General features: G+C 44.0%; 1 protein-coding gene across 27 annotated transcripts in view; it reads left to right on the top strand.

Moving 5' to 3' along the window:
- Positions 1–25,056, top strand: part of RBFOX2 (RNA binding fox-1 homolog 2) — a 173,493-nt gene that overhangs the window by 56,674 nt on the left and 91,763 nt on the right. The window contains exon 1 of one of the 27 annotated variants that reach the window (XM_064654955.1): positions 1,391–1,683. The exons of 23 other annotated variants lie outside the window; for them this stretch is intronic. In XM_064654955.1, the coding sequence (XP_064511025.1) occupies positions 1,669–1,683 (15 nt within the window). In that variant the 5' untranslated portion in view covers positions 1,391–1,668. Of the gene's footprint in view, positions 1–1,390; positions 1,684–4,350; positions 4,462–18,742; positions 18,830–24,199; positions 24,637–25,056 lie in introns of those variants that run through there. 3 more of the 27 variants (XM_064654950.1, XM_064654951.1, XM_064654952.1) reach the window with 3 other exon arrangements.

The following is a 25,056-nucleotide window of genomic DNA, read 5'->3' as shown; positions in this document are numbered from 1 at the left end:
GTGTGTCTGTGGCTTGCTGAAGGCGAGGGGAGCCTGTGGAGTGCAAAGCACGTCTGGGATGTCTGGTCTGGCTGTGGTGGGAGGCCCATCCATTTGTCACCCCATGTAGGTAGGGCTTCACTTGTGTGTGGAGCCTGGCAGGCCACAGGATGCTTGCTTTGCTCGAAGCCCACTGGATTGCATTTAAGTAATCTATAAGTACAGGGAGCAGAGGTGATACGTGGAATAGCACTGTTTCTATATCTTTAACTGAGATAAAAATATTTCTTCAAAACTCATTTCCAAGGAGACCAGTGCCTCAATGAAAACAAGGGGGGTTTTTTTGTTTGTGGGTTTTTTTTGTTTGTTTGTTTTGTTTTTTTTTTCTCCCCTGTTAGACACAGGGCCATATTTAACTTAGCTTTTGGAGCCCAGTGAGGGAAGTCAATTCTTCATTTTGAGGTGGGAAGGGAAGGGGGCGAGAAACCCGTTTTCCTAGTTTGGAAGAGCGGTTTAACTGATTAATGAGATGTGAGGTGACACTCATCCTGTGGCATCAGGCACGGGGGATGGGACAAGGATTCGCTCCTGCAGGGAAGGGCTTGCTGGTGCTTGTCTTGGTGGCTGGGGCGAGTGTCTTTTGCTCAGCGCGCCTTTCCCGGGGCTGCCGCCCCACCGGCAGAGCTTTGCTGTCCTGAAATTGGAGCAGGCTGGGAGTGCAAGGCTGCAAGGGCACTTGCCCCAGTCAGACTTGGGGGGAAAGCTGCCTCCAAGCAAGTGGGAACCCGATACACTCTGAGGAACTGGAGCCAGCTGCTGCTTTCCCTTTAGCAATATGCAAGTCTGTAAAATACTCATGTGGAGCCACCTGCGAAAGCAGATTAACCCCTTTATCTGTGTCGCTTCTTTTCTCCAGCTCACGCTGCCAGTGGTTGTTTTTCCTGAGGGAGTTCCAGGGTGGCTGGCACACAAAGATTTTCTGCTTAGCTTCAGGATCCCCATAGTTGTGCTCCTTGATTCCTGTCAGTGGTTAATGATTAAATACAGCTACTGAATTGTAACCGAATTTGGGGTGTTGACTAGTGGGGTAGATGAAGACGTGCAGAACCTGCCTATGGCACCTTTCACGGCTCCTGCATCTATGGATGATTCCTGCAGAAGCAGTTAGTGGGTGGGTCAGGGAATGGGTCCTCACCCCCAGTGACCTTGGAGGACAATGCTCTGTTCTGCCTCGTTCACGGCTAGAGATCCCTTCTTCTAAAGTAAGCGCTCTCCGGCACTGGGAGCCGGGCTGCATTTATTACTAACCCCACCCATCCCTGCCTCTTGCAAGAATCTTGTGAGGCCGAGATTGTGTTTTTAGAAGCAGAATGACAGAGAGAAATTCCCTGGAGGCGAATGCAGAGTGTGTGCTGTGCACGCCAGTACAGACACACGGGGCTGGGAACTCCCAGAGAGAGATTAAGTGCGAGAGAAGAGCGCAGAGCAGCCAGAGCTGGAGGAGGGGGGTGGAGGAGGCGAGACGCTTTCTAAGCCTCAAACTGAGCCGTTCGGATTTTTTTTTCTTTAAGAAAAAAAAAAAACAAAACAAAAACCACCCTCAACCAACCTCGGTCTCGACAATCTTACTGAAGTGCCTCTTGTGTTGCCGGATCATCTCACTGCTGGGTTTGAAGGACCCAGGCTAACATGATGTACCTCTGGGTGAGTAGGAAGCGTGTGTGAGGGCTTGCACACTTTGCACATATAAGGAATGGAAAGCTGAAGGACTCTGCACTAACGTGAGTGGCCTTCACTGTTGGGCTTAGCTCTCTGCAGCCTCTACACACAGTGGGCTATTTTTCCCTTGTAAAAAATAATTTTTCGAGCAGGTACTATTAACTGGGTATCGAGCAGGTTTTTCCTGTGGTTATAGGTTTCTCTGGAGAGAACAGTTTTGGGCAGGTGCCTTGGAGACAAGATTTTTGGTATAATGCTCATCACTGTCTGCCATCTGAGAGACCTCTGTGTGTATATATATATACATATATATATATATATAATTTTTCTTTGGTTGCATAACACTGTTCCCATGTGCCTCTGCTTTATGGGATTTTAGTGTTACTGAGAGACATCCCAGGTAGTGAAGGACTGCTGCTGAAAGGGATCTGTAGTCACTGAAGGTTAGGAGAGGAGCAGGAAGGGAATACATAGTTTTGGAGTTTGGGAGAGAGAAGCTGTTTCTACAAAAGTTGGATGCAAGGTTGTTTTTCCAGAAGTGGCACAGTTACTCAAGTTTCTGGTGGAGTATGGAAAATAATGTCAGGAAAAACATGTGTAAAGTGTTACATAGATCCAGCAAGCAAAGTAAAAGCTTATATAAAGGCATATATATTTTCAGCCTTTGAGCAAGGACTGGAATTTCCTCTGGAGCAGTCAGTTCTCTTAGAGTGCTCAGTCATCTATGTGTAGTTTTGTCTGCTCCTGAGCACCCTTGAGATCAGCAGTTTGCCCTTGGGTTTCCTTACCTAGATATGTGAGGTGAAGAATAATTGGGTTCCAAGTTTTTTTCTTTTTTTTTTTTTTCTTAAAACCCACCCTCGTTCCTAACACTGAGTGTGGGGGCTCTCGCTGCTGCTGGCTGCTGTTAGAGTCTGACTCCCCATCACTCCCAGGAACAAACACTGGTTTATTTTAGCAACAAAGCAAGCCTTGGAACCCAGGCAGAAGGATTTGACTTCCCTCCTTTGCACATACACACACTATCTTTGTTGCAGGGTAACTTGACTCTGCGCAGGGGTATGCACACTTGCCTGGTTTCGTCCAGCAGGCCCTGCTGGCAGGCACGTCCACCTCCTCTGCTCTTCCTCTTGCCACAGCCTGGTGTGCGGGACCCCAGTTGGGGTGCTGGTTTTTAGTGAGAGAGACTGGGCAGGCCCCATGGCTCAGCTAAGATTTGTGCTTGGTTTGGTGGGTGGGGTAAGAGGAGAAGTAATTCAGCCATGCTGCTGCTGATTTTAGATAAGGAGTAAACAATGGAGATGTTCCTTACTCTGCTAAAACGAAGAGGATGAGTGTGGGAGCAGACTAGAGCTGCCCTGCTATCTCGCCTCCTCATGCTGAGGGGTGTGTGAGCACTGTAGTGTAAAGCAGAGGTGTTAGCCTGCCTAAAGACCAGCTTTGGCCCAAAAGGTGAAACCTTGTCCTGGATTCTTAAAAGAAGGTTCAGTTTTGGGATGTTTGCTGACAAGACGAAGGCTGGTAACCCTCCATGGGGTGCCGCTTCTGCCTGCACCCTAAACTTAGGGCAGCACTGCTGCTGTGTATGCATTGCAGTTAAACTTAAGAGAAGTGGGGAAAAGAAATGTTAAATGCTTGAAAATAGCTGAAGGGGTTTTAAAGGCCTCATCTGGGCACTGTGCCATGATAATTAAAGAAATTAGTGAATTTTTACTATCTATATATGATCTTTGCCTTTTCAGTACAGGTTACCTTATTACTTTCGGGGAATCTTCTCCTCCTTGGTCCTTTCAGGAACGTTTTCTTCCATGCCTATTTGTGTTTCTGCTTTAAGCTCTTTTTATCTGACAGGCTGCATAACCTTTAGCAGTGAGAACAAGGAGCCTCAAGTGACAGATCTGGTTTGGTGTGGGGTTTGCTGTGCCTCGCCTGTGCCAGTTTCTTGCTTCCCTGCTCACAGGTTCCCCCCCTACCTCCCATTGTCTCCTTGTTCCCATGCTGTCTTTTTTTCTGTTCTGTGCCTCTTGTCCTTGGAATGTCAAGACTTCAGTAGATGCATGGAGATTTGTACTGAGTCATTCCTTAATTCAATGCATGAAGCTACATTAATGCAATGTTAAATTTGAGGTTTTAAATATGCAAGTCCTGAAATCCAGAATTAAGGTTCCCACAGCAACCATAATGTTTCTTCCCCCCACCCCCCAAGGGGTGCACATTACAGAATTATCTTCTTTGAAGAGATTGTGCAATATTGAGTGCTGTCAGGTTTGACAAATAGTAAAATAAAAAGGAGAATATGTCTTTCTCTCCAACTGTGGTATAGCATGGATACCGAACCCAGACATACAGGCTACCTGCAACATCACAGTCCCTGATCATAATGCTGTCTCTGGAATGAAGTGGTGCTGTAGCCTTGGTTCAGACTGACATTCTTGCTTGATGAACTGTATTCCCTCGGGTTAAACTTGTTGCAGGATACTCTTAAATATTTGAGAGCCTTGTAGACTACAGGAGATTGTGGGCTGTGGAGATCTGGAGAGTGGGAAACTTAAAATATCTGTTGTGATGACCTAATGCTTGGCATTGTGAGGGAAGTGAAGGCGGCAGACTATCTGTGCCATTAAATATCAAGAGAGACTATTTATCTTAACACTTTTACTGTGTAGGATGCAGTTGTATGAAGTCTTTCTGAGGCAGAGATGGTATGATAGTCTCTCTGATGGCGTAGACCACTTGAGTGCATCGTCAGTGTTGAAACTCAAGGTGGGTGCTTTGCCATATGTATAGGTGTGTATAGGAATTCTGTTTTACAGACAAGAGTATTTTTTTGGGGGGGGGGGACCATTTAAGTCTGCTTTTGTCTCTTCTCTCATTCGTCCCCATTTGCATGCAGCTGTTTGGGCTCCTGAATTGCTCGAGAGGGCTCCTAGTCATCCATTCTCTGAATGGGACATGGGGTAATTTGGACTATGAAGGCAAGAGGGTCTTTACTCTGAGGGAAGTCAGTACTGACAACATGGGGGCAGGTGTTCTGCTGGTGACAGCCAGGAGCAGAGTGGTTTGAATGTGGAAAAAGTGTTCAACCCTTTACTGGATAAGAAAGCCCGATTCTTTTTTTTTTTCCTTCTTTTTTTTTTTTCCTCCCATTTATGAGCAGATGAATCTTTGTGTACTGTGAGTCATAAGATATAATCTAGAGTCATTTCATTCCAAGTATTTTCTAAAGAGCATGATGTGTTCTGAGAGTTGCATGTATGAATGTCGCCTTGTTGGAGGTCTGTTTTTACAAGAAAGGTTGAAAGGAAGGGGCAGCAGCCCTATGAAGCAATTTATCAATCATCCTTCTCCTGTGCTCAAAGACAGCTGAAACTATCAAAGGCAGGAGGGACCAAGGTATGGGAGGTCCATGCTGTTGCTAGGCTTCTGGTAGGAAAGCACTGGATTCATTGCTCTGATCTCAGTTTATAGTGGGTATGGATAATTTCCTCATTTCTCGCAGCCACGTACAGGGTACATGCTGAGCGTCTGTGAGAGGGCTGGCTGCCTATTGCAACTAGAAATGATTCCTTTCTCTAGAGCCTTGTGAAAGTGAAGATCTTACCTAGAGCCACTAATTACCATACAGCAAGAATAATGCTAGTAAGCTTGCCAATCTCATTTTGAATTTTTTTTTTTTTTTAGCTTTCTTCCTGACCTGTCTTTTACTTGCCTTTTGTCACTTAAAAGTCTCTCTTTGCATTCACTGGAATAACTTTTCCCTCTAGGCTGCAAGCTCATCAGCTTTACCACCAAGGGATTGGAAACCCAACTCCGATGCCAAACTTGAGTCTTAGCAACATGCTCTTCCTCACGCCAGGTCTTTCTGTTATTTGTTTGGTCTTTTTCATGAGAGTGAAAAGTATGAACATTACGGCATGGTTTTCAAAGTGTGCGTTTGATAGCAGCAAAGCAAGTGGCTATCCAGGGAAAACTGCCTCCCTGCTTTGTTCTGGTGCCAAGCCTGGGGCAGCTCTTGCTGGGGAAGTCTGGCTGTGCCTCTAGGTCTTTGGCTGGAACCTGTTTGGTAGGCATGGCAAATGAACACATCAGCCAAAATGGCAAATGAAGCTCTGACGGGAGGGAGAACGCGCAGTTGCTGTATGTGAAAGGTGTGCGCGTGGCGTGGTCAGTGCTAAGAGAGGTTAAAATGGGGTTGCCTTTGGGAGACTGTGGCTGTGAGGGTGTAGAAAGGTTTTCCTGATTGCCTATTAGAGGTCAGGTCTGGGTGAATTTCTGTGAGTGTATTAAAAGACATTTTGTGTTAATATAAACACTGATTTTTGGATTCTTGCTCCAGAGCAGGAAAGCTCTGGAAAATCATAAAATGGAGCTCATGTGAAAATCCTCGAGTGAGTAGCCTGAAAGCTGATTCCCCAGCCTGCAAGTCCCTGCGGTGCCATACTGTGGCATGCATACATAGCAGCTTGAATCCAGAAGTAATATAGTTATGTTTGTCCAGCTCTGCAGCTGAGATAATGAGTTCTGCTGCTCGATAAGGTTTATTAGCTTTGGTGCAGCACCTCATGAACATGGTTATACTGCTTCCACACTTGAACTGTTCCGTGCACAGCTGGGTTGGGGATATCTGCATTGTGTTCTTTTGGGGGTTAGTGTGACAAAGTGACTTGCATTTGTTTGCATCTAGGGTTTTATAAAAGCTTTGGAGTTTTGGGAAACAGAGAAAGAAGAGTTTATGAAAGAGATTATATAATGTGACTGTCTGTGTTATTAGAGGACTAAAGTTGATAATCCAGGTGATCTTTTCCAATTCTGTGTTCCTGCAAGCCTGTAATTGTGGAAGATGTCAAGGTCACAACCGAGATGAGAAAGCCCAGTGCAGTTCAAAAAGAGAAGGTATTTCATGGCTTCAGGATCAGAATGATCTCTTCTGTAGGATGATTTTATCTGGTTTTGTATAAATCAAGTGTCCAGCACATTGCCATCATATTAAGGAATTCCCTTCCTTGAGGAGTCTAAACAAAAGAATTAGGGGGATGTAGACTGGCTGAGTTGGTGTGAATTTCTCCAGCAGCTCTTCTGCCTGACTGCTGTATTCCCACCTGTCCAAACAGTGATGAGCACAGGGGACTCTGTTTGCTGTAAGCCTGTCCAAGTCCTGGGAGACTGACAGGGACTGGGTCATGTTTAAGTTAGTTTTTCACAAAACAGCCTGTTTATCTTGGAAGGAAGAGAATAAACCATAAGAGAATAAGGAGAGAATAAACCTCAGCCTTCCTGATTTCCAGCTGAAAGCTTGAGGAAGAGCGCAGATAATAGCGATTTGAGACTGAACATCTGTGTTTCCTGCACTTCCCATGGTGCTTATTTGCTAATCTTAATTCCATTAGCCCCAGAACTGTTTTCACAGAATCACAGAATTGTTAGGATTGGGAGGGACCTCCTGAGATCATCTAGTCCAACCCCCCTGCCAAGGCAGGGTCACCTGGAGCAGGTTGCACAGGAATGCATCCAAGTGATTTTTAAATGTCTCCAGAGAACGAGATTCCATAACCTCCCTGGGCAGCCTGTTCCAGTGCTCTGCCACCCTCAATGTAAAGAAGTTCTTCTTCATGTTGAGGTGGAACTTCCTGTGTTTTGGTTTATGATCATTGTTCCTCGTCCTGTCACTGGGCACCACTGAAAAGAGTCTGGCACCATCCTGTTGACACCTGCCTTTGAGATATTTATATGCATTAATGAGATCCCCTCTCAGTCTTCTCTTCTCTAGACTAAACAGGCCCAGGTCCTTCAGTCTCTCCACATAATAGAGATGCTTCAGACTCCTGATCATCTTTGTGGCCCTCCTGCTGGATATTCTCCAGTAGCTCCTAGTCTTTTTTGTACTGAGGAGCCCAGGACTGGACACAGCATTTGAGATGTGGCCTCACTAGTGTTGAGTAGAGGGGGAGGATCACCTCCCTTGGCCTGCTGGCCAAACTTGTTCCTATGCACCTCAGGATACCATTGACCCTCCTTGCCACAAGAGCACGCTGCTGTCTCATGGTCAACTTGTCACCCACTAAGACTCCCGGGTCCTTCTCTGCAGAACTGTTCTCTAGTAGGTCAGCCCCCAACCTGTGCTGGCACTTGGGGTTATTCCTCCCCAGGTGCAGTACCCTACACTTGCCCTTGTTGAACCTCATTAGATATCCCTCTGCCCAACTTTCCAATCTGTCAAGGCTGTCCTAGTCCCCAAGGCTATGGCGGCAGTATAGGAGAGGTCTTTGAGTGGCTCTAAATTGGAGTGGCTTTTTTGCCACAGCTCTAAGCAGTCACTAGGGTAGCAACTGTGTATGTGTGCAGGCCTAACCAAAAGGATGATTGGATGGCTTGTGCAGTTAGCTGGAAAAGATTCCTTCATCCTTCAGTGAGGGCTACTGGGTCAGCAGGAGCTTGAGTCACAAAATGTTTTCTTTGCAGAGTTGTGAGTGTGGAGGAGGATCTGCGGTCTGGATGGTACCCCGTACTGAGGGCCGTATGATGCACCCTGTGGCCATGCATTGGATAGACAAGCTGTGCTGATGGACCAGTGCAGATAGTTCCATGCTGGAAGTGAAAACAGGCCTGCAGAAAATTAGGAAATCAATTGAGGATGTACTTTGTGCCCTCCGGTGCTAAAGTCTTTTACTGAAAGTGTTAAAGATTCCTCAAAGCTGTGAAGAAGCTTAAACAAGTAATTAAGTTTCCTTCGTCTGTCCCTTAAATTTAGGTTTCATTGTTCTCAGAGTCCTATGTCTCATGACTAATATACTGCCTGCACAATGCGCTGGCTGATTTTTTACCAGATGGTTCTTGGGTCTGTAGCTGAATCCAGGGCAAAGGCATTTAGTTTTTCTCCTGCCTCAAATGAAAGATGCTGTCCCCCACACAATGCTCTAATTGAATACTGGACATAAGACAATGATGAAGTGAAAATATTTTGACCAGATGACAATTTTTAAAGATATTCTTAGGGATTATTATTCATTGTGTTTTAAGGAGCTGACATAGGATGATTCTAGAACACTCCTTTTTTTTATAATTTATAAATCATATTGAAACGAAGTTTAAATGCAGAAAAATGCTGAAATTTAATTATGTATATGTGGCTAGAAGATAGAAAATGTGCAGTGTGAACTGCTTGTTGCTATTTTTTTACTTTTCATTTCTGTTGTAATAGCCTCCTTTTTCATCCCACTCTCAGTCACGATGGTGATGTCTGCTTGCATCCATGACGTATCTTTTGGATGGAGAACCCTTATGAGTAAAGACAAAGCATCCCTCAGGAAGGTGGCAAAGCCTGTTTGGTGCAGCACAAGTGGGGCGTGTAGCCCTATGAGGACCATCTCAGTAGCACTGCAGAGGAGCTTTGCTCCGAGGCCTATTGGATCCAGAAGTAGTTGCAGCTTCTCCCTCCCCCTCCCGCCAGATTTATTACATTGTGATTTTAGCTGCTGCTTGAGTGAGGAGGAACAGTGAATGACAATTACTTTTTTTGGTCCAGATAGCTGAAAGGAGAAGCCCGTTCAGCATACATGAAGCTACTGACTGCAACATCTTTTAAGAAATGGGCGGTTATTGGTATTTTAAAATGTTAGTGTTGGGGAAATTTTTTCTCTGCAGAAAAAACTTTGTCGGAGTGCGTATGGTGTATGTGTAACTGCTGATTTTAAACACCTTTTGGACTGAGAAGTGCTGTAGAAATATGAGATGCTTTAATGCTTTTTCCTTGCATGAGGAATGTTGCTCTCCAATGCAGCTGTTTAGCTGTTGCGAACAGGTGTGCAATAAACACCCCTTCCCTCTTCAACCAAGTGTGGTGGTGATAGATACCCTCTCATTTAAACATGCATGATTTTCTCTCCTACAAGAATTAAAAACTTTAAAAATAGCTTATGTATCTAGAAAGAATATCTAGCCTTGTCCTGTTTCCCTCTTTCCCTCCCCCTTGCTACCAACTCAAATTACCGACAAGCTTTGGAAATTTCAGGGCAGGGGGACAGAGGTGCAGCTGGCCTGCATGTGTTGCACCAGCTGTAATGCAAATGATACATGCTGAAAGAGGCTTTTCTCACTTTTGTAATTCTTGGATATTGTTGTGCAACAGGGACATGCGACAATTTGCCTTAAATGTATTTGCTGATATGTTCCACTGAGCATACTGCATCCTTTGTTCCTTGCCGGCAAGAGACTATCAAAATCCAATTGCCCGTCGGCAGCATGTCTGATTGCAGCTGGGACTGTCCTCCTGGCTTTCCTATCCATCATTCCTGAGGTGATCCCATCACACTTGAAAACAGTTAATTTAGAACTGGCCAGAACATGGACTTTGGTAAATCCTCAGCTTTTTTGGACAATTGTTTGGACAATTTGTAATAAAGCACAATTTTTCTGTCCTTTGTCTCTGAAAGTGGCATTAACCTATTGCTCTTCTGCCTCAGAGGGCTGAAGGGGACGTGCTTGGCCAGCCTGTGCACAGGTTCTCTGTGGGTACCTGTGAACTTTTCTGCTGCTTATCTGGAGCAGTAAAAACACAGGCGCTGGAGGTTCAGCTGTGTAAAAACAAAAGCTGATGTTGATTTAATCCCATTACATTGCGTTGATCTCTCAACCACTGGACTCTTAGTAGGATTCCAGCTTTAATCCTGTAAGGATCAATCTGACCCGTTGCTTTTCTGTCCTGATCCTAAATCCCCCTTTAATCTTGTTAATTACACCAGGCCTTTTTTGGTTTCATTTTTTTCCCTTGTGGACCAGCAAAACCACATTAAATCTTCACGCTGCTATCTCTGACCTGGTGTTTTTACCCTTTGTTCATCCTGTTGAGGAGCAAGGTGCTCCTGAAGGCTGGTTTCACTATTCATAGCAGTGTGTTTGGTGGTCCAGTGGGCTGCTTCTGCAGACTCCTGAGGACTCAGCTAGTTATGCTGTTGTGCTGAATCCCTCCTGATTCTGTCAGGATTTTTCTTTTTTTTTTCATTGTGGTTTGATATTGTACTGCGTGAAGGGGTTGGGCAATCACAGAATGAGAGCCACTTTGAAATTACTTTCTTATTTTAAAGATAAAGGTTTTTTTGGGACAGAATCCCAATGACTGGCATTGAGGGCTTAGGAGTTGAAGACAATGTCAAGGAACATGGAGCACTGCTTGGGTGATGAGGCAAACACTCTGAAAAGGCTCGGACTCGGGTCAAGGCTTAGGTAGTCCCATGGCTCACAGATATATTCTGAAGGTCACAGAGAAATTCAGCTGCTTAAATCAGCCTTTTTATGTTTACGTGTGTTCGGTGGCTTGAGGAGAGGAATAATGTGCATTCAGACTTGAGGCTCTTTATCTTCACATTGCACTGTCTGCAGGCCTCCAAACCCAGCACTGCCTTTTCTGTGTAATGCACAAGGCCAATTTCTCACTGTGACAATCTGCTCCTGGCACTTGCAATAATAGAAACTAGCTGTGCTTAATGTATTCATCTCTGGTATTTCCTATACTGTAAAGAAGAAAACCAACCAAAAATTGCACCTACTTTTGCTGTAACTTGATCAAGAGCTGACAGACCATTTCTGGAACATGTCTGTGCTGGGATCCTGACCGCTCTGCCAAATTCTGTGCCTTTATCTTGCAGTGCTGCGCCTTCCCTTTCCCCTATCCATGCTGCTCTGCCTCACCCAGCAGAGGCTTCTGCTTTTCCAGCCTTTCAGCCAAATCCTGACTTCCTACCACCTTGCCAGAGCACCACGGGTCTGATTTCTCTCCTTGCCAGAATGCAGGCTGTAGATGTGGGTCTGCCATAGAAGCTGACTCCCTTTTAAACCAGATAGAGAGGAAACTGAGTTTGGATCACAGAGGATGAGCTCCGTGGATGCATTTATTCCCATTAAAGCAACCCTTGTGCTTAGTTTTTGGAAAACACTTAGAGCCATGACAAGAAGTAGCAATTGCTTTTAAGGAAACGTGGGCATTTTCCTAGCAGTTCTAGGGTTAAGGAAATTGTAGAGGGGTGACACGGTGACTGTTCCCTATTTTTGTGTGTTGCCAGTAGCGAGAAGGGGGAAACTTTGATTTCTAATCCGCTTTGGAGGAGGCTCCGTATCAGGGCTGCACAGAAACATCCAGTCAAGCAGCTCCTTTATCATAAAGGGGATTTTAATTAAAACTGTTCTCGCATCATGAGCGAAATGAGCGTCAGTGCCAGCCAGCCCTGTACTGGGCATTTATCTCCTTCAAACCACATTACCAGTAATTGCTGCATTAAATCAAAGTCGAGGGAGATTACAGGTCTGAATTGGGCAGGCGGCCGGTGCCAGCGCGGGGAGCTCCGTGCTGCTGAGTCGCTGATACGGGAACCCCCTCCACCCCCCAGCTGGGGATGAGGGCTGCTGGATCCCAAGAAGCCCTTCTCATTATGGGGTGGGAATTTTTGTCATAACCTCGGAGGAGTGGCAGGCTGTATGCTTGGAGCATTTTAAGCCACTGGTGTTTTTCTATTAGCTTCCTTTTAAAACAAACAAACCCAATAACAAAACAAGCCCTGTGGCATTGACATCCCACCCCTGTCTCTTGTTTGGATCCACCAAAGACATTCCCTTTTATTCGTCTTCTACTGCTTTTTCCAGCCCTGAAACTTAAGAATTAATCACCTCTTGTTTTGATATGTCCTTTTTTCTCTACCCTCCTTGCCACAGCTCTGCTGTGGAGCTGCTAGCTTGGTTCCTCTCTGTCCCAACGTGGGAGAGCTTCTCCCCTTCTTCACCTCTCCCCCCACTGAGGAATTGTATCTTCCTTGACCTATTGTTCCTTTGCCAACTATGGCTCATTAGTTTGTTTAATTATTTTTCTAGGTTTTCTGTTGTCTCTAGCTCTAGAGCAGCTGTTTCCCTTCTTCTTTTCTCTGTACTTGGACCATGGTGACTCCAAAAAACATCTGATCATCCTAGCGTTGCTCTTGCTTCCACTCTCCAGACCTCTGTCAGGGCAAGGCTGAGGAGTGGCCATGCCCACATGAGGTTTTAGGCATGTGGACTTTGCTGAGGTAATTAGATCTATGTGGGCAATCACTGAATTATCAAAATGTGACAGCTGGATTTTTGGGGGCTGTTATTAGATCTGTTCCGTAATTGTAAAGAGGGTAAGTCAGGAAGAGAACGTGCAGTAAACATGTTGTTTTTTCTTTTTAGAAGTAACTGTCATTTTCTTTGTTTTCATCTTGGTGGGGGTTACATATTTCCCTTTCCATTGCAGACAATCTGGGACAGTTGGGTGGCAATGATGTTTTTTCTTTGTTTTGCCCAGAGGTGCCTTTGGCAATCTGCCATTCTGAAGTTTGCTTCCTACGGTGTTTGCATATCTACCACATTTCTCTGCTGCAGAATAGTCCCATTCCTAGCACTGTGCTGAGGACCCAGTAGTGTATGTGAAAGAGGGTGCTGCAGCTTGATCTGCCTGTCGAGCTGTATTGCATTTTTAAGGTTCGTGCAAGTTTCTCAGAAGCTATCTAATTCAGAGCAGTTGCAGGAGGTGTGCCTGCTGTGCCCCTTCAGAGCTTGAAGTTGCAGCTTTTGCTTCATTACAATGTGAGCTTGAGATGCAGCTTAAGTATTGCCCTACTTTAACTCTGGCCTGCACACCAATCTCTAGCCTGAGATAAGTGGTTCTTTTAAATTCATGCTAAGAGACCCATAAAGCCATAGAGGCTGAAGTTTGAGTGCTGCTGATATCCAAGCTGATAATTTGGAGGGGTTGCAGTGAATTTTTGCCTTAGTAGGCCTGTTACCATGAAGTGAGAGTAGCTCCACTGCAGAGTAACTGGAGAAATGTGCATAGAACATGAGCCAAGTGCTTTGGTAGAGATTTCTTGATAGTGACAGAAAGCAGAGATATGAGTTTTCATGGGAGCCAGGAAACCATCTTTATGGCATCCTGGTTTTGGGACAGAGAATGCAGATAGTGTGGTAAATTGGGGCAAATAAACATGAGTGAATTTTTTTTGTAAAGGTCACAGAAAACTGCTGAAAAGAGCAGGTATCTTGATTGTGCAGATGGTGCAACCAGAGAAAGCCCTCGGTGTTTGTTGTCCAGGGATTTCAACTACTGTGGCTTGCTTTAGAACTTGCTGGGAGTTGAAGCTAGCCTGCAGGAAAGGACTTGGGACCGAGCTGTGTCAGCCTTTATTCTGTTCTTTTGGCTCATGGGAGAAGTGTGGGTAGCAGTTAGCTTATGTGCCTGTAGCAGACCTCTGTGCCCATCTCTTGGGACTCTGTGAGGATAAAAGGATTTTCAGAATTTTGATCTCTCCTGCTTTCTGAGAAATATACAGGTTTCAAAAACTCCACAAAAAAAAAAAATAAATTTAGGTGTTTGCTGCCCTTTACTATTTTTATCTTAGTCTCAGGCAGAAAGTGATGTGAAGACAACTTCTTGCCTCTGAGCTGGCATAGCCTCAACATACCTCTTCTGTTCTCCACCACAGCCTTATACTTCTCCACTAAAACCACTAGAGAAGGAACACAATAATAACTAGCACCTCTGCCCCAAGAAGAGTAGTCCCTGGGGTCACTCCTACATTAAAGCATGACTTGCTGCTGTCACCATTCATTTAGTGTCTTGACTTTCCTCTTTCAGGGTAAATTGCTTCGTTTTTGCCAAACCTCAGCTTTGCATGCTATTTCTGGATCCTTTCTGTGCACTCAGCAAATGCACCAAATTCTTAACTGCAGCGCTTCTGGTATTTTGCTCTTGAATCTCTTTAGGGATGCCTGAGTTTGGGATTTTTGAAGTTTTCTTAAATGGGAATGGGGAAAAAGCAGGATTCATCATCTGAAGCTTAGTAGGCAAGTGAGATTTTGAATTGAGGCCTACAGAAATTAATGGACAGATGTGTAATTCTTCTATCATGAAATTGTCATTGCAGATTTACACTGAAAGTGTCATATTCTGAATATTGCTGTGCTGTGTTTCCAAATGACTTCCTGAGATTTATTTGGTGACCTGCTGTTGTGGCAGCTAAAGGTCCTGTCTGCATGATGTTCTCCAATTCCTCAGTTCCTGCCAGTAATGAAGTCTCAGACCCAGCTATCACGTGTAGACTGTGCTGCTTGTTTATTTCTGTCTTACTTTCATTCCATTAAGAGTTTGGTTTAATACTTTTGACATGTTTTGCCTCTTGCTTACAGTGTGTGGGCAGCTGCTCTGCTGTTCTGGTTGAACCAAGTTGAGCAGGGAATGCTTTTGCTCCTGTGTCAGAAGAACAGAATGCTGTCTGAGAAAACCTTTCCCCCAAATTCTACTTTTGTTTGTGAGGCTGGGAAGCCATTCCGCTCTATGGTAGGGATAAATTTAAGCTGATACCAGCATAATTTATTGTGTGGACATCCTTTAACTTGGAACAAGTACTTTATTCTATTTTAGTCTGTCACGTGGAAGCAATTTGATAAGCTGGGAGGTGAGGTGGGGAGGAAAATCCATAGCAAACCCGTCTCCGTTAGGAAGCAAGCGCTCAGCTGGATGAGTAAGACAGGGCCACATACTGAAATGCTCTGTGATAGTTGATCATGTGCTCCCTTCACCCCAGGCAAGGGCGGGGTAAAACGTGTTAGCTCAAATCCTTGGTGAAAGTGGTTTATCCCACGAGCATTTGCTGGGAGAGACTGGGAATGCAAGTGGCATTTCCAACGGCCCCATGTGGCCACTCACTGCTAGGACTGAGGTAATGGCAGAACTGTGCTTGCGTTATGGGGGAATTCGCCAGTGCAGACCAGCCCTAGTTTGTGATTCATTCAATTAAAAATACTTGGTGAGAGTATCTCTGATACTACCATCTGGTGACTTTTAATAGTATTTATTCTTAGGAAGGTGGTTCTTTAATTAAGGAATTAACCTTAATTTTTGTAGGCTTAGTGTAGATCTGAAGAAATGCTCAGGCTTAAGCTGCTCTATTTCTAGAAGAGTCAAGTCTTTCTTTTTTGGATCTTCCCATTGTCCCCTTAAGGATCAGCTAATTGAACTGCTGCTTCTTGTTAAGTGAAAAACCAAGTGGGACTATGAGAAATAGAATGGGCAAAGCTTTTCTCTGACTGAGGTTCTGGAGCAGCCTCTGAAGTGAAGGAAAACTGTCTGTTCTTTTGTTTCCTCTTTGTCCACTGCTCCCAAAGGAATATAGAAAGGCAGTGTGGCTCTCATGTAATGTCTAAACTACGAAGAGAAAACTTCTTCTTTTCTTTGATGTTGAAATTCTGCATCTGGGCACCTTTTTGTTTCTCATGTAACAGGCAAAAAGCATTTTGATGGAGATGTAGCATTACCAAGATCAGTGCATATACAAGTGGTCCCAAAAGAAAGCTGTGATACGATGACCTTCGTTGCCAAGTGGCTTAGCCCAAAAATACACTTATTTGCTTCCTGAAGCAATGCCAAGCATTTAGAGTTCTCCTTGAAAGGAGGCCCAGGCCCAACATACAGATAATTTTTTTTCTGGAAAAGCTGTATACTTTCTTTTTCCCCCTTTTATATTGTACCTCTGAAGATAACTAAGGCGATGGAGCCTGTCTGAATTTAGAAGCTCCTTTTGGACTTGTCGCATGTTGTACTCAGATGTTCTGGAGTTGTCTCAAGATAGTGTAATTAAAACCTGTTTTGTAATGCATGTAAAACACTGGGTTGGGGTAGAAAGGAAAGCTAAAGTCGTGTCTTCTATCTGCTGCTGGTATATCCAGACTGCTGGCAGGTTTATTTTGCAACTTAATCATGAATATATTCTTGTGAGTTATTGTTCTGTTAAAGCTGCCTTCCTGGGAGCCAGCTCGTTAGCATCATGCATAAAACCTCAGTTTTGGGAGTGCAGTCTTTTGACAGAGGATTTTTCAAACTTGAGATGAGTGTTCATCACTGCCTTACGTTTTCCTTTGTAATAATTTCAGAGATAGACTTTGGGCAATCTGAGTTTTGCCTGAATTGACTCCGGGTCCTTGTCCAGCAGCTGAAATTGTGTGGGCAGGATCTGTACTTCCAACTTAAGAAAGACTCTGCCTACAGAAACCTAACTTCAGGATCGAGAGCCTTTGTCTCTTGACAGCCATGACTTTGTAGGTCACGTATTCGGAGAGCTTGGTTTCTGGTTGAGGAAGATCCAGGCTTGTCATTTCATGAGTCCTGTTTGGTATATAGGTTTCTTGAGTTTGCTAATATTACTGTTCTACTGGATGGCTGTAAGAAAGCTCAACAGAGCAAAACAAAACCCAGTTGTCCAGCAAACAAAGGTCTTGCAATATGCTGCTTTAGCAGACCAACGTCATATTCTTGTTCTGCCTCCTTTTTCCATGTCCTTCCCTAAAGCAGAGTTTGTTGAGTTTGTTAAGCAGTAGTAAAGAAGTAATTTTTTTTTAATTCGATCCTGTTCTCTTATGCTATGTATTTGTAATTGTTTTTTAAAACTGTGCTAGTTTTCCAGTCTAGACAAACCATTAATATTTAACAGCTATGTGTAGATGATGCAGTGAAGAGCTAAGGGTGGTAACAGAATGCAGGTATCCTATGTCCATAGTTTAGGGCATGCATGGTGCCTAGCTATTAAGCCACTTTAAATGGGTTTCAGGACTACGGAGCTTAGTTAGAAAGTGTTTAGAGTGGTAGAGGCAGATGCAAACAAACTGTATCCCTCATAGGTAAATTGCCTTGCAAGAGGGGAATGTGTTGCAGCAAAAGATTTAAAGGGGAGATCTCCAGCACTTTGAGGGGAAAAGACATGACCAGAAGCTATTTTAGAACTTTGATTTTATTAAATATTGTCTGTGGTATTTTTATCTCTCAAATTTTTTTTTGAAATTGTGAATTTTATCCATTAAAACTGGATGTGTAATGACTGAAGTTCCTTGTTTGCCTGTGGTATTTTCTGGCAGAAACAGCGAGTATGATGGGGCTGTCTTCTCTGCTACACATAACCTGGTATTTGCTGCCTTCTCTAACTTTGGGCTTCTTGGGCCATTTGCCAGGGGGCTTTTAGTTTCCTTGGATTCAAAGTATATTCTTGGTAATTTCATTTGTGCTAATGTGTTTTAGGCCTATTAATCCTAATGAACACGAGGCATCAGTAGCACTAACTAATCAGACAGGGTTCAGGCAAGTAGTGGCTCCTATGGCTTTACCAATGCATTTAAATTCTTTCCTGTGATGTCCTTATTATGCTAATCCAACACACTCTGGTTTACTGCTACTCCACATTGCCCAGAACTGCTGGTTTCATTTCTACTTAATGCATCTCATTCCTGATCTGCAGCATTTGCCTGCTTAACGTGTTTCACTTTCAGGGAACGCACTGGCTTGGTGCTGAGTTACTCACCTGCATAACTAATCCACCACCAGATCTTCTTGCTCTTGAGATCAGGACAACTATGTAAAACTGACAGGTTTCTGAAACGTGAGAAAAAATCAGTTTCTGCAGTTACCTGTGTATTGTCATCTTTGCTTCTACTTGCCATTTGGGAATATTGAGCTTTCCTGTGTATGCTCCGCCTACATTTATGGCCTCCCCACTTGAATCCCTAATGATTCCAGGGTAAGAATAACAACTAGACCATAAGTAATTTTTCTAGTTGTTGGTGATATTAGATCTAGGAAGAAAAAAATATCATCCAGTTTTTTTAAAAACATTATACCTATTCAAACCATTCAAACAATAAAGCCCAGAAAATGTAGCCCTAGAGAGGAATGATGACTTTCCAGTATAAATTCTTACCTGGAGTGAGCAAAAGCCATCTTTGTGCTCAGGACATGGGACTTGCCTTGGTGCAAAATGAGAATCTCTTGCAGCTCTATAGATGTAATCTTGGTATCGAGTGCTGTTTGTCTAACACTGGTATGAACTGGCTGAGCTGCTTGATCTATTTAGCTGCTATGGAAATCAGTACATACCCAGCCAGAAAATGCATCCTTGCTGGCATGTTTCCTACGTTTACATCAGTCTTTAAAAAGCAGAGACATATTGTAAGCTGCTCATCAGATCCCTGATGACCCAGTTTAGCAGATGTAGTGATTGGCTAATTGTTAAAGATGCCATTTTTGGTGAGTGAGAGGAAGAGCATCAGCCAGGCTTCTAGCGATGAAGAGTTAGAATCAGCGGAGGTAAGAGCTCTTTAGTGGGAGTAACTAGATAAGGCTTGGATTAATTTGTCTGGAGAACAGAGAATTATACAAAAGATTTATAAATTTAGTTTGTAAAATGAAACTGTTGGTGTAGTTCCTTAGTAAAGATCAATGTGGTATAATGACTATGTAGAATGGAAATAGCTCAGACTCCATTCTGTATTGCTCTGTCCCCACAGTACCAGTTTTTATCAATTTAAAAAAAAATGTATTTGTCAAATGTCTGGAACTACTATGGCTGCACTTCAAGCATCAGGAGATTATGGCTATATTATGTTCTTATAGTTGTACTTGTAATTGTGACTTAGCATGCTTGTTATAAGCAGTCTGAACAAAGCAGGCAAAGCAAAGCCCAGGGCTGTGGTCTTGCATTTTCCAAAAATGTTCCTCAGTCTGCAGACATCAAAGAGAGCAGTGTATGTGAAGGAAAATACTGGGTTTTGGGAACATTTGGAAGAACTTGTGTAATCTCCATGCCATTAGGTAAATGCTGCTACAGTAGCATGTAAAACAATATCTCTAAAAAAGGAATGGGTAGGTAGGAGATAGAAAAAATAAAATCCAATGTTATGAAAAGAATAATAGAATTCAGCAGTAACTAGATGGGTGATACTCTTAGTTGAGGTAGCTGGGAGCTGTGTGATCAATAAATGCACAAACATATCAGGGTTGGGGTTTTTTTCAGGCTCCTGGCATTAGAAATAACAAATAGAGGAATCAGACCTACTGGTGCAGAACATGAAACTGGATATTATAGGGATAATATCAATCTGCAAGAATAGTAATCATGGCTTTAACATGCATTCAAGATTATGTGTGATTCAGATAGGGTAGATGTAAAAGGTGATAGGCTGCATTGTATGCAGTAGACTGTAAAGAAGAAAGTAGAGTTAATACTGATAATGCAGGAGCTGTTTCTGGTCAAATTGCTGTGGGGAAGAATGGTAAAAGAGGTCCTGGGGGAGTACTGTGAGTCTGCTGTAATCCCTCATAGGATTGGACTCGGATGCAAACTTGAGGCTCGGAAATGATATTATTCCCAGTACCATTAGAGAGATAAATATTAGTCTGAGAAACTTTAATTTCTCAGATATAGCTTGGAGAACAAATGCTGCTAATAATCATCAGGTCAAAAGAATTTTGTCACCGTAACATCATCACCTGTTGTTGACACAGTGAGTGAATTATCAGTGCTATGACTATTACAGGAAAACAAGCTGTTTAGAAGCCTCCCCACCTTTGGATGGGGTGATCATGATACAAGCTTTAATACATGAAACAGTATGTTTAATGAAGTCAGTGAGGTGGATTGAAAACAGCCTTGAATGTAGAATTGGAATTGTGTGGTTTGGGTTTGGTGGGGTTTTTATTGTTTGGTTGGGCTTTTTTTGTTTGTTTGTTTGTTTTTAGAGGCACTTTGGATACAAATTATTGATGGTATATGTATAAAGGGGGAAAACCTTCTAAGAAGAAACTTTGGCCTAACCTTATAAATCCTATTAGGTGAAAAAAAAATTTACAAAAGAGAATTTATCAGCAGAGATTGCTGTGCCTTTAAAGTCAGTAGGGATAAAATGAGAACTGCCAAAAATCAGGCTGAATTAAACCGTGTAAATGTTGCTAAGGAAATGGGTGACAGTTTCTCAAAATACAGTTTGAGAGAAGGGAAGATGTGGGGCCACTTAGTGTTGAGGATAGGGTAGTTAATGAGGATGCTCTTGTGGTCACAGAATGGAACAAATCTTTGTTGTTGTAAGTAGAGTTGGTCATGGGAGCAAGGGCAAGATGGGTAATGGGTGTGAACCTACCATAGAAACAACTGTGCTGGACGTTCAAAGACCTTAGTTAGTGCATGTAGGCTGGGCTGGAGAGCAGGGTTGCCCGGGGAAGCGGGATGCCCATTCCCAGAAGTGAAATAACTGGTTAATGCAGTTGCAGTTCTGATACAAGTTTTAAACTATCAAATAGCAGAGCTGTTGTACGTATGGAGAACAGAAAGCATAATAGACCTGCTGCTGGTGGGGGATGATCTGAGTAAATACAGACCTGTTGGCCCAAACTCAGTTGCATGTTGACACAACAATATTAATTAAAGGCCTGGACACAAATGAAAAATGCAATAAAAGGCAACACAAATCCATCAAAATCAGGGTGTGCCTTATCAGCCTATCTATTTTTAAGATAACCAATTTTCGTAACTTGGTAATGTGCATTTTTCTTAATGGGATGATGTCTCTTACTGTAGACAGGTTCTACACCATCTGATGTGGTGCTGCAGAGGAAAGTGCTAATGAGACTAGAGAAGATGCCATTTAGTGCTGAAATTGTGAAACAGAGATAATGTTGATCTGGGTGATGTCTTTAAAAAAGAAAAAGGAGTGCAGGCTAGATCAGGTGCAAGAAAGTGCTTCTGGAGGTCGGGGAATAGCAAGCCTATCATGTGACAGAGGACTGGAACAGCTGCTTGTTTGGATAGTTAGAGAGGGGATACACGAGGAAGGTTAATTGTAAGGGAAGGAGAAAATACAGCTAAGCTAGAGGACAGTATTGGCACAAGAACAGAGAATAAACAGAAATTGCTCAGGAATAGCATTAAGCTGGAGAAGAACACAGATGATCCCCGATGTTCTAGAGCAGCCTTTTTGCTGGGGTAGTGTAGCTGCAAAACCCAGTTCTAAGATACAGTGTGATACATTTTATGAAACTTAAGAGGATGTTGTGTGATAGCAGTTGATGTGATTCTGTGTGTCAGGAGATCTTTTTCAGTCTTCATATTTCTGTAATTTTAAAATTATTCATACGTGTAAGCATCTGCAGAAACAAGGCTATGATTTTCTAAGTTACTTAACTTGTGTTACTGGAAATGCATGAGCATAGCAGGTTGTATGGTAATGTAGTTGGACCATTATCTCAAAATAGAATTATGGAGTGCAGCGCCATCTTATATTTGACTAATATTTGTTGCAAGTCAGTGTGCAGTAGTAAACCAGTCCTTGTGGCCAGCCTTGCAGAAAATTCAGTAGTTTACTGCTGGCCAGTAAAGTCCTGTTCTATCCATCTTGGCACATGTGAGTTTAAAACTAGTTTTTGTCATTTAATTGTCTGTGGGACACAGGAGGTGTGATATGTTGTTACCAAAATGTCACCTGAGTATCTTAATGCTGGTTAGGCAGAGTATTTAAGGCTACATCAAAAACTTTAAAGCATGGCAGTTCTATCTGGATCTGTAGTTAAAACAGCAGAGGAGCTTAGGTGATGCTCTCCCTCCTTGTTTGTTTTGCCCATTTGATGGTTATTTATAGATAGGAAGATATCTGCACTAGGATTTGGAAACATTTTATTCCCCCGAGGCCTGGTGGGAAATGACAAGAATTGGATTGTGAAATAAATGTAAGGTTTTTAACTTAGTTAGGGATTTAGTTTTAAAACCTGGGGCAGTAATATGAAGTAGCAAAAAACAGGCTACTGGAAAAGGCTCTGGGTTTGTATAAATTAATGCCTTTTCATAAAAAGATTTTATTGGAGATAGTAAATTGCTTGAGTGCATAGTAATGAGCTATGCAAAAGAATGAAGGGTAGGCACCTTTTGAGCATGTAGTTACAGAAAGGAGAAGGAAATAAAGAAGTATTGGTGGTTCAGAGGAAACCAGATGCTATCTGTGCCCCGAAGCAGGGCATGTGGGGGGAGTGCTCAGAGGTAGCCAAACAGCCCTCTGAAGGTGAGGAGAAAGAGGCATAATGTGAGCTTCAGGAAGCTGGTTTGTGTCTGGGGCAAAACAAATTGGCCAAAAGCAGAATGAGATGGAAGTTCGTTGTGGGAGCCTCATCCTTTTTTCCCAGTGAAGAGATCTAGAAGCATAGCTGCTTTCCCATTTATGGGCAATTAATTTCTTTCTCTGTGCAAATCTTCACACAGAAACAATGGCTATAGAAACTTTTATTTTTTTTTAGATGTAGAAAATGTCATGCTTTGTACTCCCCAAATCGGTCATGCTCCTGTTGTAAGGAAGAAGTGGCCCTGTTGCCCTAAGAAAGATGATGAGAGTGGGCGACAGCTGCTGTAACCACTCACCCAGCTCATAGCTGTCCTTTTCTGAGGCGTCTGAGAAAGAAAGGACAGGGGGAGCAGAGGACAAGCCAAGAGTTGTCCTGCTGGGCTGAGTGGGTCAGAGGGCTGTGGATTAGACATCCCTTACCTAAATTACAAAGATCCACACATGCCAATTGTGCTAGATAATGATCCACATATTTAACCTCTTGAAGAAAAGTAAATCTTAAGTTTAACTCTTTCTGAGGGGGAGGAAATTAACAGTATGATGGAAAGGCAGCTGCCCCAGAGGTAAGCTGAGGTAGCTGTTTAGTGGTGCACAGCAGGACTACAGAAAAGGTAAAGATTAGAAATGCAAAAAACCCCTGACTTTATGCATTTAAAATGGTGTGCGGAGGGGAAATTTGGCTAGCCCTTCTTGGGTTTGATCCTCATAACATGCTTATTGTTGAAACCTCGGAGGGAGGGGTTTTATCCCTGCTGTCTGTTGGAGGAAGGTGGGAATCTTTTGTGGGTTTGGGCTGTTAACTCTTTAGGACCCTGGGTTTGGGCCAGTGGTTTTGTGCAGTGATAGGTGCAACCCTGTGCAATTTGCTGTGGGAGGTCAGGGCCACTTGGCACCCCCTGGTCATGGTGTATCTTTAAAGAATCAGCAGCGGGCTCTCGGGTGTCTGGTAACGTAGCCGGCATGTGGGGCTGGTGGGGTGAGCCTGCTGGCCAGGCAGCTCCCCATCTGTCCCCGTCGGTCAGGGAGCAGATTCCTCCCTGGGAATGAGGAGGATGGGCTTCCTAAAACGGGCACAACAACTGGCCCGGCCCAGCCTTGCCCCCTTCTCCCCACTGCTCACCGTCCCCCATGGCAGAGTTAATCCTCCCCCTGCCGCCCCCAGTTTGACTGGAACAGCTGAGGGGGCAACCCATTGGCCCAAGGCTGGAGTGGTGGGGGCCATTCCAGGGCCCAGCTCCCCCCGCCAGCCCCAGTTCCGGCAGCTGTCCCTGCTTGCCTCAAGTGGGGAGAGAGGGAGAAACGTTAAATGATACAGGCACATGCTCCCTTGTGAAAGAGATCCCTTCAGTTCGAGATGTCAATGTGGCTTCTCCCCTCTCCCTCCCTCCCTGACACCAAAGGGTTTTACTATGCTAATCCCAGCACCTGTCCCTGCTGAGGACAGCAAGAAGGGTATGGGAGTGGGGGAGGAACAGTCCCATATGTTTTTCCCTGTCCTGGATTGGGAGTGTTCCCTGTGACGCACCTAGAGCCCAGAACATATGCTCTTTTCAGATCCTAAGTGCTGTTTGCTTCCTCCCAGCCTTGGCGGCAGTGGCTGCGAAGATCCTGTGTCCCCCTCTTCCTGGCGGTTGCTCTGTTTGCTGCCTGGGAATCGCAGGACACTCCTCAGTCAAGGCTTGCAGGGCCGTTTTCAGTAGGGGATTTCTAATTTTAGGAGCCTGTGCCGCCTATGGTTGAGCGCTGCCTCGCTGGATCCCAGAAGAGAGGGGCTGAGCTGTGTTGAGCCAGGCAGCTCCTTTTTATTTTCAGCTGAGCTAGTGTCAACCTGAGTGGCCCCAGAGGCCCGAGCCAAGCACTGCGCAGGGCTGCCAGAGTCCTTCCCACAAGGCTGAAAGACGGAGACTCGGATTTGAAGCTTTCAGTCCTGTGTCCATTTGGCCTTTAGCTGGAGGATCTTTGGCTATGTATGGTGTGTATTGTATGGATTACCAATACCCAGTTGTCCAGGTAAGCGAAAGGACAGTGGCAACTTTAATGAGTTTTGGTGTTTGCCCTATATGATCTTTGGACAAAATTGGAGCTTACATGCTGGTTTTGTAGAAGGACACTGCTTCCAAGCTGGGCTTGTTGGCTTGGTGTGTCCCAGGCCTCAGCAGCCCGGAGACTCTGCAGAGGGCTTTGAAACTACTGCACGCGAGCGGTACCATTTGATATTTTAACTATGAGATCTGTGTTGTTTGAGATTGGTGTATTTTGGTTTGCATTTTTTGCCTTTTTCATTTGTTTGTTTGTTTGTTTCTAGAGGGGTTGAGCTGACAGCAAGGCTGTGCTCTGCAAACTTGTGTTGTTGCGTATCTTATTGCATTGTCGGAGTGCATGTGACTTGTGCGTGTGACTGCAGCCTGTCCCACAGGGATGGTGAGCCAC

This window comes from Pseudopipra pipra, chromosome 5 (assembly GCF_036250125.1).
Source record: "Pseudopipra pipra isolate bDixPip1 chromosome 5, bDixPip1.hap1, whole genome shotgun sequence".
In the NCBI taxonomy this organism is placed as follows: Eukaryota; Metazoa; Chordata; class Aves; order Passeriformes; family Pipridae; genus Pseudopipra; species Pseudopipra pipra.
Note: the sequence above shows the minus strand (reverse complement) of the source record. Positions and strands in the feature narration are given on the sequence as shown.